The 19,296-nt window shown below is 40.0% G+C and overlaps 1 protein-coding gene across 1 annotated transcript in view; it reads left to right on the top strand.

Moving 5' to 3' along the window:
* The window catches only part of SLC6A2 (solute carrier family 6 member 2), a 54,306-nt gene that overhangs the window by 18,033 nt on the left and 16,977 nt on the right, over positions 1-19,296 (top strand). The window contains exons 3-6 of the mRNA XM_039721353.1: positions 5,402-5,533; positions 9,224-9,461; positions 17,006-17,144; positions 17,870-18,004. Of these exons, the coding sequence (XP_039577287.1) occupies positions 5,402-5,533; positions 9,224-9,461; positions 17,006-17,144; positions 17,870-18,004 (644 nt within the window). The remainder of the gene's footprint in view (positions 1-5,401; positions 5,534-9,223; positions 9,462-17,005; positions 17,145-17,869; positions 18,005-19,296) is intronic.

Here is a 19,296-nt window from a genome sequence, read left to right as displayed (position 1 = left end):
CATTTCTGGAAACTATTTGTTTTCACTTTCTTTTGAGTGAAAGGAATGATGTTAAAATTGAAATTCGGAAAAAAATGAAGGCTCAGAGCCCAAATTGAGAGTAGCAATATAAATAAGCTCAAATCTAGCAAAAAATTTGTTAGAGGGAGTAGCTAAATGTAAAGGTTTCAAGAGAATCATGTCACTGACCATGGTATAGATCCACTTGTTTTATGATTTAGAAATACTTTCCATTTAAAAAGGTTGCATACTTGGAAGATTTTATTGTATACTTGGAGAATTTTACATGTGTAAAGTGCTACTGAGGTTTTTATGGTATGTCATGCGATCTGTTTTGCAGAAAGATGTTATTTTTTACAACTGGAATCTCTTGCTAGCTGCTGTCAACATCATCATACAGCTGCTGTTATCATCATGCTGTTGTCTTTGACCTGAGGTTCCCTCATGCTCCTTTGCAGCTCTGACATCTCTTTGCTGTACCACACAGACCCTCATTGCTTTTAATCTCAGGTCAGAAAGGTCTCAGTGTTCCAGCCCTTCTTCCCAGCTGTCAGCAGCAGGCTCCAGCTCCCTTCCTTCAGAGGTGCCCTTGGAGGCTGTGCAAGCTTGGTGGTCTGTCTGCTGAAGAGCCAGACAACATCCATGTACTGGAAACACCTGCTTTTCCAATTACCATTTCTACCCATGGTGATCTTGTACAATCTAGATTTCAAGAACTCTGCATCAGTGACTTTGTTCTTCATTCACAAGAGTATCCACAGACCAGAGTTTCCACTCATTTTCCTTGTTGTCCAAGCAAATGTGCTACATTCTATCAACTGCTTGTTGATATTGTTTGGGGTACTATTTATTCTGAATGAAAAAAAACCCCACCGGTGTTGATCAATGTTAATAGAGATATTAGCTTGTATTTCAGTTCACCATTTGGGAGATCTCTACTTTTAGACTTTTCCTGCACAAATACTGGAAACAATCCTATTGGAAAATATACTGCCATATTTGCTCAGAGTTTGTTGTTTTAGCAGACACCCCTGCCAGTATAACATTTTGACTAGAAATAACCATGGTAACAAATGCGGAAGGCTAACAAGCACAAGGAGTTCAAAATTGTTTCAACTACCCCTGTCCTGGCCTACTTCTTCTATGTGCATCAAAAATCCTTTTAGGATAACCACAGCTGTTTAAATTATCTTTTTTCAGCCATTAGTAAATTAATGCTTCTTCCTTTCTGGGATTTAAAAGTGAGATGAGACCTCCTGGTAGGAATGAGAAGAATATTTAGAGCTTTTGCTTCCCTCCCCTTAGGATGGTGGGAATGCTCATGAAGAGAAGAAACACTCCATGTGGATTCTGGTATACCAAAATTAAGAAGTTATTTTGGCACTGAATACAGGAATGCAAAGTCTGTCTTTTGTCCTTCATTAATTAAATGTGACAGTTTTTTTAAAAATATCTGTGTAAGTTTCCGCTTGAAGTTTCACATAGATGGTTCTTGTAGAAGCTGAGGTTTGAATACAGGAATGCAAAGTCTGTCTTTTGTCCTTCATTAATTAAATGTGATAGTTTTTTTAAAAAATATATGTGTAAGTTTCCACTTAAAGTTTCTTGTAGAAGCTGAGGTTGGACCTAACCTAGTTTTGCATTAGACATAGGCTGCCTTAACCCCCTATTTGCACTGGTGCCTTCAAGAGACATGTATGGATCCTGTGAAATCTGTCAGGAGAGAGATGTAGCAGTTCACAACAGTCTGAGGCCAGCCTGTGCCTTCCGAGCTGCATGTGACTCAGTAGAGTCAAGCATGGCTCTTGCACCAGAGCTGTATTGCAGATGTCAATGACTTCAGCTTTTTAACTGCAGAGGGAAATTAGGAACCATTAGGGATTGCTGAAACTAGTGCTGCCTTGTGGGATGCAGCTGTGTGCTCCCACCGAGGGGGAGTGGAATGCCCTGGAGCGCGAGCCGGGTGCTGCTGCCAAGGCAGCCATCGCACAGATTGCGCTCCCTCAGCTCGCCGAGGTGGGGAGGTCTTGGCAGGCTTCTCTGAAGTGTTAGCCAAGCTCTGCTTCCTAAGAGCTCAGCTGTCTGGCCCGTCCAAATGTGACACTGGATTCATGGAGTTGAAGCACTGCAGTTTCTGTGGCCGGTGGCACGGGCAGGAGTGACACACGGTGCCACCCCTCCTAACGCGCTCTGGCTTCCAGGCAGGGTAGGCATTAACAGCAAGTGCCCCTGCAGAGGAGGCTGGTGCTTCAATTCACACCAGTGGATCTAAAGCAAGAGGACCAGGCCTGCCTTGCCTCTGGCCCACATGATATTCATACAAACAGGACTGTAAAATTCTTCCAAACAGCACCTCTTGTCCATAGGATACTGCTCCTAAACAGCCCTGAGACAAACCCCCTGTGCAGGCCCAGAGCCACCCTGGTCAGCTCTCACACAGAGGCTGTTCACAGGCATTTGCAGACCATTCTATTCTATATCTGTTTCATGTGGAAATTTGAATGATATCTTGACCATCATTTATTTCTCCTTGAAGGGGCCTTGATCCCAGAAAGGGTTGAGCAAACATCATGAAAATTGATTCTGGATATTGGCAAGGAAAATAAAAGCAAATATAAAGATACTAACAAAAGTACCTGACTTTTTATTATTTTTTTACCTAACCAGAAGCTGCTAAACAAGAAGTTTCCAGAAGACTCCAAAACATTAAGTCAAACTAATATGACTAAGCACCCTTACTTTGGTATTTATCTCAATTTCAAAATACTTCAATCACGTAGCACCTGAAAAGTAACCCAGCTATGAAACCCTGCCATACTGTGTAACTGCTCTTTGATGAAAATTACACCACACCTTATTAATCCCTTGCGGGGGCAGGGCGGGGGAAGAAAAAAAAGAAAGAAACCTCCTATAACTAAAGCCTGGAATGACTCGCAGCCAAACAGATGACACTTAAGCAAGTGTGCCTAAGTGCAGTACACCTCACAGTTCATCTTGGGATTAGTCATACTCTTAAAAATGGTGTATTTTAAACTAGCATTTAATACGTATGTCCACTACACATCTCCAGGATTAATCTTCTCAAAGACAAATTTCCCTGAATAGGCATCATGTTTTCCACAGCCTCATGACATTAATCAAGCATCACTCCCTGCAAACTCCATACCTCCCAAATACAAGCCAGGTTTGTGAGTCAGCTCCACACACTGTAATATGATCAAAGCAAGACAAGTATGGCACTTCAAAAGCTCACTTGCAGGAAATCTGACAGTAAAACCACCTAAAATAATTTTTCCAGATAGTAGATATAGTGAAAGCAATATGTAGTATCCTTGACTGATTTTGCTGAGTATGTTTCAACACTGAACAGAGCTCAGAACTGCAGGGTATTAAGCATCTGTTGAATACAAATTTTTTTCTGCACAGTATTCAAACATGCAACAGTTAAACATGGCAAACATAGAAAACAGATTATAAACAACACTAAAATATTACCAAAACCATGTATCACTGATAGTAGTAGTTTATGCAAATGCAAGTTGTATTTACATTACATTCCATCATGAAGAAGATTCTTGCTCCCAAAGTGATATAACCAATATGTTTCAATTTTAATATGCATTCTCAAAGGTTTAAGCTATTTTTTCTTTCTGTTGATCTTGTCTGTTTCAATGCAAGGTTTCAACTTTCAAATGACTAAACTTGTGACTGAATGCTGAATATATTGTCCTTACCATTATGTTGCAGCACGTTACTTTTAGAAGTAGATTGGTGGTATGACTAAGAGAGCAGAGTTTGTTTTTCCATTCTCCAGTATATAGTGAAAATTCCCTTTCTGAGCAGTCATGCAAGGCAGCTTACACCAGTAATATCAGTGAAAAGCAAGATCAAAAGGTAAAGAAACAACTGTTCAGACTTTAAAAGCATAACAGTAATTTCAAACATACTTTTTAAACATGTAATTCATTCTGCTTACTGGCATGTTTTAAAAAGCTACAGTCATGCTTCCAGATTTTTACCTTCTCTAAGTGTATAAATTTAGGAACAATGCAAATTTACTTTCTTTTACAAAGGAAGTTTTCAAATTACTAAACCAATACAACAGATTTTAAAGGTTTGCAAAAGTTTGTTATACTTGCTATTAGGAGAAACAGTCAAGCTACCGCTGTTTTTTACTTTTGCTGAAAAATTGAACCATGATATTCACAATCTAGTTTCCTTTTCATAGGTAATTCCTAAGGACATTAGTCAGTTATTCAGTGTATGTAATTACTCTGTCAGCTCTCTAGTTAATAAAGCAATCTAATAACGTTTTTCATACAGGCAAGTTTAATATTAATTGAACTCTTCTTGACCAAGCAAGCTGTGCAATGTAATAAAAGCTACCCTTTTCTTGTACCACAAGGCAGAGATCTGTCAGAGCCCACAGTTATTAAACATGACACCAGCTATAATTGCTTTATAGTATCACATGTATCCATGCACTGGGATAATCTCTCTGTGAGCTGGATCATATGAAATAGCTAAGGAATTTTCAGGTAGTTTCTGCATTAAGTGATCCTTTTGTATTTCAGCTGGCAATACTTTTTATGCTACAGCAGCTCACACAGCAGGATTTTTCCAATGGTGACAGTTTCTCAGTGACAGTACAACTCACAGGAGAATGCTCAGCCCTGTGAAGGGCTCCAGGAAGGTGCCAGCAGCCCCAGGACTGTCCTGCTGCAATATCCAGATGCTGTGCTGGGGCTGGCAGGAGCCTCCACATCCTCCACAGAAATGGCCATGAGTATCACCAGGTTGGAAAGGGGTGTGGTGTCTAACCCATTTCATAAGAATAAGGAAATTTATTATAGCAAAATTCAAAATATGTCACAGAAGTCCAAATTCTATATAATTAGCCAGTAGTAATTAATTTTCAAGCCAGAGGTTCCTGCAGACACTTCACACAGTGGTTTAAGCTGCACTTACAGGATTGCACATTTTTCTTTTCTGTTGCTGGATCTGTGCTCCCTTCTGAAAATACTACACTAAAAATAAAACCTAAAAAAATGTTGCATAGTCCCTTTCCCTTTCAGCTATGCAAGTGTGTTCAGCTTTTTTTTCTTCTTCAGTTAGGGATTAATTTTCAGGGACACATATTTTTTGTCTTTAAAACCAAAAAGCAGAGGGGAAACATTAATAGGAAATAGGAGTGACAGCCTATGGCTTCTTTCAGGGATTCTGTCTCTGAGACCTTTAAAAATGCAGAAAATGGATAAGAGTACATGGGTTCTTCCTTCCTGATATTTCCTTTATATTTTCCGTAAGCAGGGGCTTTGTCTTTAGCTGGTAAAAGTAAGCAACAGAGAAAGAAAAATGCAATCAATACAAAGACTACGATGTCTCTTTCCTGTCTTTTCAGGTGCTTTTCTTATTCCCTACATCCTCTTCTTAATCATTGCTGGAATGCCCCTGTTCTATATGGAATTAGCTCTGGGACAGTATAACAGAGAAGGGGCTGCCACTGTTTGGAAAATCTGTCCAGTTTTCAAAGGTGAGTGTTCCTCTGCTCCCCTGAGGGTGCCACACATGTGTGATCACTAGCAACGTAAAGATCTCTCATCTTTCACAGACAAGGTGGTGTTTGACCCTTCCCCAACCCTTGAAGTCAGAAATCTATATTACCAAGGGTGAAGCACAAAATGGGAAAAGCCACAGAAATCATCTTCAGGGTGATTGCTGGCTGAGTGTAAGAGAGGGCAACGAGCAGGAGCAGCTCAGACCTGCCCTCCCTTTCCCCTGTGTACTGGGGATTGGGAGGAACTGGGAATCTCTAGGTGGTCCAAAGGTTGGAAATACCAAATCCCATCCAGGTTAGTTCAGCCCTGCCTTCCTCACTGACTAAAGTAACCACTACTCCACTCAGGGCATGGAGCTTTCTCTGCAGAAGCCAACATACCCCAGTGGCTACAACAGTAAAATGGAGTTGTGAAGTTTGTGGGTTTGGCCACTAGACTTATAACAGCACAGAAGTTTTCTGTGTTATCTCTGTACCTCAGTTTTCCTGCCTGTGAAGTGGGAGCAATCATTGTAAAGTGTCTTTCAGATTTAGCAATGAAAAGCACTTATTAAAATCTGAACATTATTACTACTGAGTGTTTACCACTAGGATTAACTCTCCTGAACATCACTGAACAAAAGGCTGTGGAGTGTTGTCTGTGCACAGCATCATTCTGCAAGGAAAAATAGGTTAGGTGCTTCAGGGTGTTTGGCTTTGATCAGGAAATGATCAACGTGTGACAGAAGCCATATGTATTCTGTACATGAAACAAGTTAAGGAACCTCAAGAATTTTTAAGCATTGCTTGCCAGCAAAAAATATAAGTTCTTTTGTATGTATACCAGACTGTATCTAAAATCTTATGCAAAAGCCTTTTCAACACAGACATATCTGAAATTAAACCAGACAAGCTCAGCTGACCTTAGAAACTTAAAATTCAGATCATGTTCACCCTGGGACTGACAAAAGCTGAGGAGCTTAACAATAGCAATCCAAACTTGATGGATCCGCTGCTTGGATATAGGTTACACTGAGTAAATGTTAGTCTTCTTTCTCAAAATACAGCTTTCCTCTTTAAGCAGTCTAGTGCCACACAATAAGAAAAGTGGAGGGGTTTTTTCCTACCAGTCAAACCCAAAACTCACAGCAAAATCGTTGATGTAACAAAAAATAAGTAAGCGAGCTAATAAAATAATGTGCATCAAAATTTTAAAATTAATTCATATAGATTTACCTAGCCTTTCTATAATCCTGTCATGGGAGATAAAATTCATCCCAGCACCCAGGAACCTGAATACCCTTGCTTAATAAAAATTCCTATTGGTATTATTTATATACCTTTGGATGACTATGAGGATTTTGAAAACCTAAATGCAAAAATTAGACCTTCAGGATCTCAAAGCATTTCAGCCAAATACCACTGTGCTCAGAGGTATTCTGTGTTGACTTCTGGATTGAAAAAGATTATGAGAAAGGAAAATAGAACTTATTTCATGTATATTCTTGTTGACATTCCAGCTGTGTTTTTAAGCTGACATTTTCAAGGTGGACTAAACATACATTACTGTTGATTTTTAAGTTCCTTATTACAAGAATATAGAATAGCTTAAGTTATTTGATTCTCAAATGTAATAAGCATTGAGGCATTTACAACTCGGTATAAACTCAGCACTTTTAAAGTTTTGACTACAACCTCTGATAACATGCAAACAGATTTTACTGCTAGCACTCTTTTGAGTGTTTCTGGGACAGCTCAAATCTCTCACTCAAAAGAAAAGTACACAGTCTACACAAATTCATAACAGCTTCTCTAAATGAACAGCACTATAGTTCTAATTTTAGATATGAATATTATTGCTATGAACTCTGAGCACTCTACCTCTAATGAGATGCTATCATAACACATGCAATTACAAATATACCCTGTAACCTTTGTAATACAGTCTGTTTTCATCTCTGCATTTTTTTTCAGGGTCTATTTTAGACTGTGGGTGGTGGCAGCATTACTTTTAAGAAAAGCTAGAAACATAAGAGCAAATTCATTCCTGAACATTCTTAAGATCACAGGGAAGAGCTATTTAAAACACATTTGATGCAGTATTTTTTAGTCTTGATATTAAACATCTCTTGTCTTCCTGGACTGGAGGAATTTCAGGAACACTTTTTTAAACAGCAATCATCTAATTTTAATATTTAATATATTATCCATAGTTAGTGTTTCAGCATTCACATTAATACTTAAGAATTATTCTTTTGGGGGATTGCTCCCTCGTCTCCATTCTATTGATCATGGTGTATCACTAGAGTTTGAGTGTTCAAGTACTAGATTCATTTAAGCACCAAGGATTTGAACATATTGTTTCATCTTTACTTTCACAATTATTTCCCCATTGTTAGGGATGAGCAAACTGGTTTGCAGATTAAAAGCCTCCTGCAGAGCAAAGAGTAACTTTTGTACATGCAGCACTCTTTGAACTGCCAACTCCTTCAGGGTCAGCATCTGTTCCTTATGCAAATTTTAAACCTGGATTAATACTCACAGCGTTTGCTACTTCCTTCCTTTATAAAGAAACAAGAAACCTTAATAATCTCCAACTGTTAGGCCTTCAAGGCAAAAAATTAAACTGAAGAAAGCTAGAAGTAAAGGCTTGCACCTAGTTGCTGTGGCAGTACTCACTGTGGCAGTGATGACATTCATAAAATAACTGTACTCCCTACCTTTCATATGCAGCACACAAAACTTTGAGGGAAGATTCAGAGAACAAAGCTGCACACACAGTAAGAATGATTGAAGCCAAGGTGAAGCAAGTTTCCTGAACAATTCTGCCAACCAACTTTTATTGGGGTCCAACATCTGTATGAAAGCTTCCTCCCAAACTGTTGGAAAATGTCCATTTTCATCAGGAGAATATGCACTTCCTGGAGTGCTCTTGCTAAAGAGACCCTCCAGCCACACTTCATGATATGCAAAAATACAAAGCAAATGTTCAAAGTCAAAAGAGAATGCTTACACTCTGAATTATGTAATCCTGGAGAGATAGTAAAAGGGGACACAGTTCAGCCCCAGCCTGACAGTCACCAAGTTTTACTGGTGTGCCCAAAACCACCTGGAGACCTCGGTGAACAGCACAGACCGTTTCATGCATGATTTGGAGCCACTTACATGCTGACGATGGAAGCCAATCTAGAGTAGTAATGGGAAAGAAACAAGAGAGGAATCAGTGTCTGTTCCAGACTAGTTCAGGGTGGGAACATGAGGCATAGGGAAACTTCATTCAAGTGTCGAGCTTTACTTTTCCAAGAGAAGTTGCCAAGGTCCCTGACGTCACAAAGATGAAGTGAATTTCACTCCTAACATGGGCTTGCAATCTTCTGCATTGGAAGCAAATCAGCAATGGAGTTGTACAAGGACAAATTTTGACATTGCACTGCTTAATTTCTTTTTCTGACAAACAACTGGATTTGATAAAAGCCAGTCATTTTCCAGAACCATTTCTGTAATTTTTTGTTTAGAGGTCAGGTACATTGTGTCCGCATATGTGTATGCAAATGTCAAAAATTCCTTTTTATTGGTGTGAAGACCTAAAATGAATTTGCAATCATGTATCATTGAGTTTAACTCCAGTGTTTTGTATACTGTTGCATGTCAAATGCAATGTATAATCGAGTTTTCCTTTGTCTTTAGGTGTAGGCTATGCAGTGATACTCATAGCTCTTTACGTGGGTTTCTACTACAACGTTATCATAGCTTGGTCTCTTTATTACCTATTCTCATCATTCACATTTGAGCTCCCCTGGACAAACTGCCACAACAGCTGGAACAGCCCAAACTGTACAGATCCAAAACTCTTCAATGCATCAGTGCTTGGCAATGGTACTAAATACTCCAAGTACAAGCTCACTCCTGCAGCTGAATTTTATGAGTAAGTGTTGATGTGACTTCGCTATTTATTCAAAAGTCTGTGTCTAAGGGAGTTTCCTCTTGAAGGTAAAATAGTTTTTATCCATCCTCTAGAGCAAACATCAGAAGACTAAGGTTAAAATGGAGCTGTAATGTTGGTCTGAATGCCTGGGTGGCTGACTTTTGCCTCTGTGGTCTTTGGTTTCTCCTGTACTAATGCAGTGCTTTCTACTGGGCAAAATGGAATTGGACCTGACACAAATGTTCTCTGCGTGCCACTTTTGCTTGCATCAGCTTTGCTAGGGCAAGGAAACACAGCAATATTCTGACAGAGGTGACTGTATGCCAAACTGAGATGAGTTTAAGGCTTTACAATAACCATTTGTACACAGATTTGGAGTGTTTCTCTACTCAAAAAATTTCAGAGCAAGAGCAGACCTCTGTTCCACTGCTTCAATGGTTCAATGAAGTGAGATAAAACACTGAGCAGGAGGAAAGAGCCAGGTTACAGAAAGACAGGCTTTTACCAATGCCTAAGCAAAAGAGTATTCTGCAACCTGGGCTGAGACAGACAAAGGCAGGATTAAATCAAACAGCTGTAATCAAACCCCAAAAGGTATATAAATTAACAACTTAACTATTAAACCAATCTCTGTATAAATATTTTCATTATGGACTTATAGGGGAAAATGGGATTTGATTAGGAGAAAAGGGATGAGCATCAAGCTATTGAATCAGCTGTTGAATTAATCTGAATAATGAATCAATTAATATTTCTGTGTTTGGAGAAGAAAGATATTAGGGCACACACCTGTCAAGCAGTTAGTCCAACCTTGTAGAAACAAAGGGAAAACACTGTTTCCATAAATAACTGGTAGGGATCTTGGGGTCTCTGTTTATAGCTCTTTAACATTTGTGGCCGTTGCTTCTTCTCTGAAGACAGCACAGTGAAAGATCAGTAGTGATACACAAACTGCTGGCAGGGGTTTGGGTAAACGAAACTCAGTGCTTTGAAAACAAGATGGGGGCTTGAGTTCAAAGGAGCTTACTGAAATGGCAAATAGTGACAGCTGTGAAATCTACTGCCCTTACAATAAAAAGCTTAAGTCTCAGTAAAGTAAAATGCAATTCCTACCTTCTTGCTTTGCCTTTTTATTATTTAAAATGGTTCTCAGCATCTTCTGCTATCACATCCTGCTTGGGTAATGATTTTGACTTTGTAGTGGGTGAGGCTGTGGTAGAATCAATTAATGATGTTTTGATTTAGTTCCACTGATCTAAGGAACAGCCCAATTAATGATTGTCTGTACACTGAAACTTGAAATAATATGGTCCTTTCCTCATCATGAGTAAGATTCAAGGTGCAGTGTTCAGAAGGTAAGAACAGAAAGAGAATTTGACATTTCATTATGCTTTAATCCCTGAATTTTGCAGCTGTAATTAGGTCACTAGGCCCGGTACTTATTAATGACTAGATTACATTGCAAAAATGAGAAGGGTAACCACTTTACTAAAACACTCTGTAACATCTGTGTTCCCAGCTGTAAAAACAGGGAATCACAAGGGGCATTATATTCACTTATCCAGTATTTGGATGAGCTCATCGGGTCCAGCTGTACAGCTCAGGTGTCGGCCCAAACTTGTACAAAGTCTCAGTGTACTCAGATCCAACCTATAAATGAAATCAGAAAACAGCTTCTTTCCTATATCAAATAACCCAATTCATGCTCATGGTGTTCTTACAACAAGGAGAGTTGAATCTTTTGATTATAAAGTTTCATATTTTGTGCCAGAGGAAGGAAAGGAAAGGGGGAGTGATACAGCTTAAACTTGGTTCTCTAGGTTGTATAGGTACATCAGAACACTCACACACAAAGTCTTGGCCTTGGTGGGCAGGCTGAGGGGGAGGCAGGGAGACCAGAAACACCAAACATTTATCTTGCAGTTGGAGAGTGACTGAAAAGAGGTACTGCCCAGACAGGAATCAAGCAGAGAGCTGGTATGATTATTCTGAAAAGACACAGACACTTCTTTTTGGGACATAATTCCTTCACACTAAGCTGGCCTGACCAAGAATTTAAGGCTGATTATTTCCTAAAGCCCGGTGGCTGCCAGAGCTGGAATATCAGCACAGGAATAAACTGTAGGAGGAAGTGGGAGTGCTGTGATGTGACAGTTCATCAAATATACAAGAAAGGTACCTCAAATTCAGCAGAAATATGCTGGTTGTCACTATTTATATTGAGTGAGAAAAGGGAAATCTTGCAATCTAGGCCAAATCTGTCAGCTGTCCAGTATCTGGCCAGGAGGAAAAGCAGAGAGAAACCTCTAAGTCTTAGACTTGGAAGAAATCATTCCAAGCTGCAAATTCCATGCCAAGGCAATGACAGGAGAACCTTGAAGAACATATTTGGCTTTTGTTTTCAAGCCTCAAGTGCTGGGCAGAACTTGAGGCTGTAGTGCTTCTACACTAAGGCCTTCTAGACTTTCATTTTACTAAGTCTGGTTTCAGTTGTAGAGGCTTAATTCAGGCCAAGGCACCACTGATGTCCTGGGGACAGCTTCTTACAACAGGAAGGAACAGGACCTCTACAATACTTCATTAGAGATGCTTAAAATCAACTATAAAGTATTTGTACACTGTAAACTTGGCAAACCAAGCTAAAATCCAATATCAGCTAGTGCCTTTCTGGTAAGTAATAGCCAGTAATATTCCAGTTAGGAATAAAATATCAACTCCACATTTCTTTAGGGATACACATTACTTTAATTCCTTCCCTCTTCAGAGGTTTGGAATGAAACACAGAAAATGGAAAGAACCTTCAATCCTTTCCACACATTAAAATAATTCAATTTTAACCTTTCTATTTTTTCGGAAGAACAGAAGTACATCACAAATAAAGTTCCCCTATCTAGTCCATATTGCTCCTATTTTAACACTTTATCTGAACCCAGGCATACTTTATATTTGTTGTCTCCATTCTTGTGTCCGCAAAAAGTCTGTTACCATCCTGCTTTCATTTATGTTGAAAATTAAAAATAACAGTTTGGAGGAACAAAAGCACTATTCTTCTCACAAGGTACTGTGCCTGCAAAAAAAATCACAATGTGTTGTAGGAAAAAATCTTGGCAATTTTTTTCAGAAAAAACAGTGAAAATGTCAACAAACATTGGGATTCTACCAGTACTTTTTCTCAGGGCTGTATATCCATTCTTTCTGCATGAGAAATTTTACAGGGAAATTTTCATGCCAGATTCAGTAAAGGAAATTCACAGAATTCACAAGTCTGTCCAGCTGTGAACAATTGCAAAAACCTACCTAAGAACAAGGAATAAAACCAAGATTCACTCACAGCAGTTTACATTTGTCATATTTATGAACACCCTGATTATGAAATTTATGAGAAGAGTGTGAACCATGCACACCCTGAGAAAAAACCCTCACCTTGTATAATAAATGTTACTTTTCTAGACCAGTAGTTTTGTGCTTTAGAGTACAAGTCTTCACTGGAAATGCCACCCCAGGCAAAGGCTCCAATGGCTCAGTATGGCAGCAAATGGAGTTATCAATGCTGTGGATCCCAATGATCCAGGAACCTGTCCCCATTAAACAATTGGGAACCAACTTCTCCCAAAAGAGAAAACACCACTCCAAAAGTTAGCACAAGCAATTCTGCCTATAAATGCATATAAAAACTTAATCAGGCAACAAGAACTAATGAGAGTGGATAGCCCTGTATTCTGCTAATCACATCTGGTCTTTCAGCTCTTCTGAAACTAAATTTTGGAGAGTTGTGAATGTGCTGAAGTGTGGCACAGTAGCAAAGGAGGTCAGAATTACTAGGTTAGTGCGAGAATAAAGTTTTCAGTGCATTGAGATAAACATTCTCTCTATTATCGTGATTCAGAAAGAAATTTCACCTGCCATGGGGCAACCCCAGATGTACAGACAGGCAGGGAATGAGATCCTGGAAAGCACTGCCAAGAAAAGGGTCCTGGTTCATGGCAAGTTGGACAGGAGTCAGCAGGGCCCTGGCAGCCAGAGGGAGATCCCTGTCCTGGGGGGCATCAGGACATCAGGAGGCCAGCTGGGGACAGAAGGGGACTGTCCTGCTGAGCTCTGCTCTGGGGTGGGCTCACCTCGAGTGCTGGGGGCAGTTTTGGTCACCACAATATAAAAAAGATATTAGGATGTTATACAGTGTCTAAAGGAAGGCTATTGAGATGATGAAGAGCCTTGAGGGGAAGCTGTGTGAGGAACAGCTGAGGTCACTTGGTCTGTCCAGCCTGGAGCAGAGGAGCCTGAGGGGAGACCTCAGTGCAGTTACAGCTTCCTTGAGAGGGGAAGAGGAGAGACAGGCACTGATCTCTCTTTGTGGTGACAGTGACAGGAGCCAAGGAAGTGGCCTGAAGTTGTGTCAGGGGAGGTTAATGTCAGATATCAGGAAAAGGTTCTTCACCCAGAGGGTGACTGGCCACTGGAACAGACTCCCCAAGGAACTGGTCACAACCCCAAACCTGACAGCGTTCAAGAAGTGTTTGGATAATGCTCTCAGGCATGGAAGATGTGGACAGTTCTTAGAGATGTCCTATGCAGATGTAACAGTTGTACTCAATCATCCTTGAGGGTCCCTTCCAACTTGGTCTATTCTGTGATTGTACAACTAATAACTTCTGATAAGCCAGCCAGGGTGCCACTGGTAAATCATTCCATTCCCAAAATCTAACTTGCAGTCCATGACACAGCTCCATTCTCCAACACAAGAGGGAGCTGAAATATCTAGAGAAAAACCCAGATGCTGCTGCATCCCCCTGGCATCCCCCTGGATTGTGCCCAGCACTCCAGGGTGGGGTGAGGCACACAGAACACGAGCACTGCCCCTCAGCTGGCTCAGCTGCTCTGTAGGACAGCACTGTCCCAGAGCCAGGACATCCTTCAGCATTGCAGCTGTGCCTACTCAGAGCTCTTTACAAAGCACCCAGAGACACCCAATCAGCCCAGACAGCAGCCCTGGGTAGGGTAGAGCTGCCCTGTGGCACTTCATGTGGAGCCACCCTGCTCTCTCTGCCCTGCACCCCCAGCCCAGAGCTGCAGGCACCCTGGTGCCCAGCCTGCATGCAGCCAGCTCAGCCCTACAGGTTTTGTACCACAAGCCCTGCCTCACCCTGCTGTGTGGACACAAACTGCCGTGAAAAACACAGCTGAATGTAAGCTGAATATAAGTGGTGCTATTCGTGAAATGAAAATACCTGGAGCCTGGCAAACTCTGCCAAAAGGCTTCTACCCACATCATGCAGATAGCCTAACCTTCCACAGGTAAAGGAAAACCACATTTCATGCTCTGAAGGAAACTGGCAGCAATGATGACTGAACTGGGCCTGCCCAAATATATAACACAGAAGATGGATGTAGAAGAGCTTTCTAATTGACCACAATTATCATGCTTCAAATTGCCTTCTAAATTGCATATGCAATTTAATTTCTATAGATTGCACATTGTATACACTGACAGTTCTTTCAGCCTCTTCAGTCTGCAATTTGCATTAAGTTTTAAATCATAAAAACATAGTCTAACTACCAGAATAGGGAATATAGCTTGGGACACCTGATCCATTTTGCTGATTCTTAGTTTATGCAAGGTGTTTGGGTTTGATCTCACAAATAAGACTACTAAATTTTAGAAGGACTTAGATGTTCCTAGAAATAATTAATATGTTAGCTAACAAATACTTTTATTAGTTAACATACTAATTTACTGACAAGTGATGACATTTTTGAATTCTGAATTAATCTGATGCAACACATCTAAAATTTAGATAAGTGACAGCCTTCTATTGACGACATCAAATTTAAGCAAGTAACTTTTACCTCCAATAAAAAGAGAAAGAATGAGCTTATAGAGCTGGGTAAACATATTTGGAGTGAAAATTAAAATAATGATGGATTTTGGGTTGAAAAAAAGAGGCCTACTCCAAGACCTTAAACTTGATCTATTTATGCAAAATTTTCCAAATTTCTAAAAGACAATCACATAAATCTGTCCAGGGATGAATCAAGCTCCCTAGAAAGTCTGACAAAAACATCCCAGAGAATTCTACACCTAAAACTCTTAAATCCTGTTTTCTGGCTATAGCTTAAAGGTGTTGGAGTGAAAATGATAGAGTAATTTTCAGATCACAACCCAAGGCATTTCTTTATTTCCTGGTTTGGTTCCCTGTTTATATGCAAATATTCACCACTTCCATAATAAATGTTCTGAATCGCTCAGAGTAGAGACAAAACACACATTTATAATAAACCTTATTTTGCAGATGGGAAAGCCAAGACACAGAGAAGAATTTATTGGTTCCAACATTTCTGTTATTAAAACTATGGCTGGGTCCTTCATTTACTGAGTCCTACTGAGCAGCTGCCCCCTACCTCTTCAATAATTTGTTTTTAGTAGGGTTTATGGGTGAGCACCAAGCAGCTGAGCTGCCTGTTGGCTGTTCAGGGTCTGATGCCAAATTTAAGGGGACCCAAGTGCTGCACAAAGACTAAACAGAGTCCGTGGTACTAACAAACGAATCGCTTTTTGCAGATTTCAGTGGAGGTGAATGAGTTCCCTTTAGCTGAATGCAGTGTGGAAGTAAGGCAGGAACTGTGCCAGAGTTCTTGGGTGACTAGGAGAATCTTCCCAGAAGAGAGCACAGGGAAGGAGAGAATGAGAAGGAATTTCCTTTGAGAGGAACCAAATGTCTGAATGCAGCTTCAAGCTGAGAGCCCTTCACATTCCTGCCCCTGCTGCAGATAGGTGGAGAGACTCTGGGAACCTGGATGTACCATCTCAAAGTCACTGCAAATGTAATTTACACTCCCTTACATGGGATGCAGTCTTAGGATAAACCAAGATCCTCTGCACAAATCCCTAATCCCTAGTGCATGTAGTTCGATTCTTGGTGCTGTTTTAATTAAATATTTCTAGAGCTTGGACTAGAATATCAGAAAGCTTAAACAATTTATTTGTTTCTGTTGCATTTTGTCCAGCCTAATAAAATAGATCCCTATTCTTCTGTCAGCTCCATCTGTTAATGTTTGCTCTCAGCCTTCTCCCCATAATACTAATTTCTCATTTTTGCATGTATTTCTCATCTAGTTTCATTCTTTCCTCAATAACAACAATCTGCAAGCAAAACACTAATTCTAGTTGTCTTACTACCAATGGTTTTTCCTTTCTTTTTGACTCATTTGAATTCTGAGAACTGAATTCTCAATTGAATTCTGAGAATCTTGTTAGCAGAATTGGACAAACATCACTCTATTTATGAAGCAAGGATTGCTTTCAGAGACTTTTACTTAAGACATGCTTTGGACATAGTTTGAAGGAATTGACAGAGAACAGAGGCTTCACAAAGCACCTCCACTGACTGCCAGTGATGCCACTTGGTCTTCTACTGCTGCCATCCCCATTCCTGCTGCCATTCCCATTCCTGCTGCCATTCCCATTCCTGCTGCCCACAGCATGAAAGGTGCAAAAGCCTTTTCCCCCAGTGACTTGACTTTCTTTCTGTATATCTGGCGTGTAGGCGAGGAGTTCTGCACCTGCACGAGAGCCGTGGAATCCATGACCTTGGCTTGCCTCGCTGGCAGCTCTCCCTCTGCCTCTTGGTGGTGGTAATCATTCTTTTCTTTAGTCTGTGGAAAGGCGTGAAGACTTCAGGAAAGGTAGAGCTAATATTCTCCTTCTGTCTTGACTACATTCTTTTTCTACTTTAAGTCTCCTAATTTTAGAAAGCAAGAAAATAAATCACAAATTTTGAGGCATCCTCAGGGACCAAGCTATCATATTTCTTGTGTGTTATTCCAACAGAAAATTTTATAAATGTATTATTTTCAATTCAACATTGGTGGTTTCATCCACAAAATATTTTTAAATAAACAAAATTGTCTTAAATATGCATCTTCTTCTTAGACAAATGTACTAATATTTCAATGGTATAAGAAGCTTTGGTTTTATTACATAAAATGCCATGTCAAAAGAAATATCTGATAAGTTATTTGAAATCACTCTTTGACATTCCTCACAAAATATCGCAACAGAAATTCTAGAGTTGGATATACTTGAGAGCTTTTTGTATATTTTCATGAAAGCATCACTTAACATCAGGCAATGACTGCACTTTTAGCAACTAACATAGAAATGAGGAGTAATCAGCAGCCTAACACACACTGACTCTCTCTTCTGTTTGTCAAAACTGTCTCCTACTGGTATCTGTAAACTTACATATGAAAAGATTCATGACAGGTAACAGCATTTGCCCTCACGTCCTAAAAAGAGCTTCTCCATTGAACTGAATGGACTAAACCAAGAAAATGCCAGCTGTACTTATTACATATTCTTAAATCTTCTATAACAGCTGATTAACCTTTGGGATCTCTGTTGTCTGCAGGTTGTTTGGATAACAGCCACTTTGCCTTATGTTGTATTATTTGTCTTATTAATACATGGAATAACCCTGCCTGGTGCATACAATGGAATAAATGCATATCTGCATATAGATTTCAGAAGATTAAAAGAAGCCACAGTAAGTGTATTCTTTTGTTCTCATTCCCTAATTAATAAACCTGTTACCCTTGTTATTGAAACTGAAAAAATTACAATTAACCTGAAAATAAGTAGCCATGCTTCTGCTTCTGCCTAAGCACTGGTGCCCTTTCTCTGACAGTTTAACTTTCCAACACTCCAAAACAGGACTATCTCACTCTGAACCCAAACAATTCAGATTACAAAACACCTCTGTGAAGGCACTTACAGGTGTGGCAGTCCTCTAAAAAAGTCCATGCTTTGACTGTTCACTCCCTTCCTTTCCACTAGGCCAAATATAAAAGTGTAGCACTAAACTCCCAATGCAGAGGGAGCTTATAAGCTGCTGAGATCTGTTAGAAAGTTGCTGCTGAATAGATATATTAGATCTGATTTTGTAGAGATCTGATTTGTAGAGAATGATGAAATCTGGTGCTTTTCATAGTTCTTTCAGAGATTTTAGCAAATTTAATCAAACTTTGAAGATCTCATTTTGAGAAATGTTGAGTATTATTCACACCACTGACTTCACTACTTCTGTTGAAGATTTTAATTTCAAATCTCTGTGTAACAACAGAGGAGGGTTAACCAAGGCTATTTTCAGGTTCTGGTTCAGAGAACCAGGACTGTGGCATTGCTCCTGACTGGATAAATGGATATTGGTAGGAGGGACACTTAAGAAAATATTACACTTTTAAAATGTTTTCCCTGGTGGACAATCCTTAAAATTATCAAGCTGCATCTAAACTGAAATTTAATGACTATCACAAAAATAACGTTTTATCCAACTAAGTGAGAAAGCTGAGAGATAAATCTGCATGGTTCTGTTCACAGCACATCAGTCACGCTTCAGCTCTTGAACCAAGAAAATATCATGTAGAGTGCAGTAACAGTCACACAAAGGAAGCTCTAGTATGGGAAAGAAAATGTCCTATAACTCTTGACCCATTAACTATTTTTAGATTTCTGGTTGTACATTCCAAAGTAACTTGGAACAAGAGCTGTTGGAAGTGTATTTCTGTCACTCGGGAGAAAAGCCCTGCAATAATTTCAGTGCTGGGTGACATCTCAGAAGTCCCTGTCCCTCTGCACAGCCCACCAGGGCAGCAGTGTGTGTGTGCTCTGAGGACTTCTCCCCTGCTCCTGCTCCCCCCTCCCCACCTCAGGTGAGGCCATTCCAGACCAGGGCCATGCTGATGTGACACACTCCCCTTGGCATGAATGCCAGTGGTTTTCCAAAAGCCCTTGCCTTGCTTTTCCCCCACTGTATCCTTGTGGCTGAACTGACCCTGG

This window comes from Passer montanus, unplaced genomic scaffold (assembly GCF_014805655.1).
Source record: "Passer montanus isolate IOZ18808 unplaced genomic scaffold, ASM1480565v1 scaffold45, whole genome shotgun sequence".
In the NCBI taxonomy this organism is placed as follows: Eukaryota; Metazoa; Chordata; class Aves; order Passeriformes; family Passeridae; genus Passer; species Passer montanus.
Note: the sequence above shows the minus strand (reverse complement) of the source record. Positions and strands in the feature narration are given on the sequence as shown.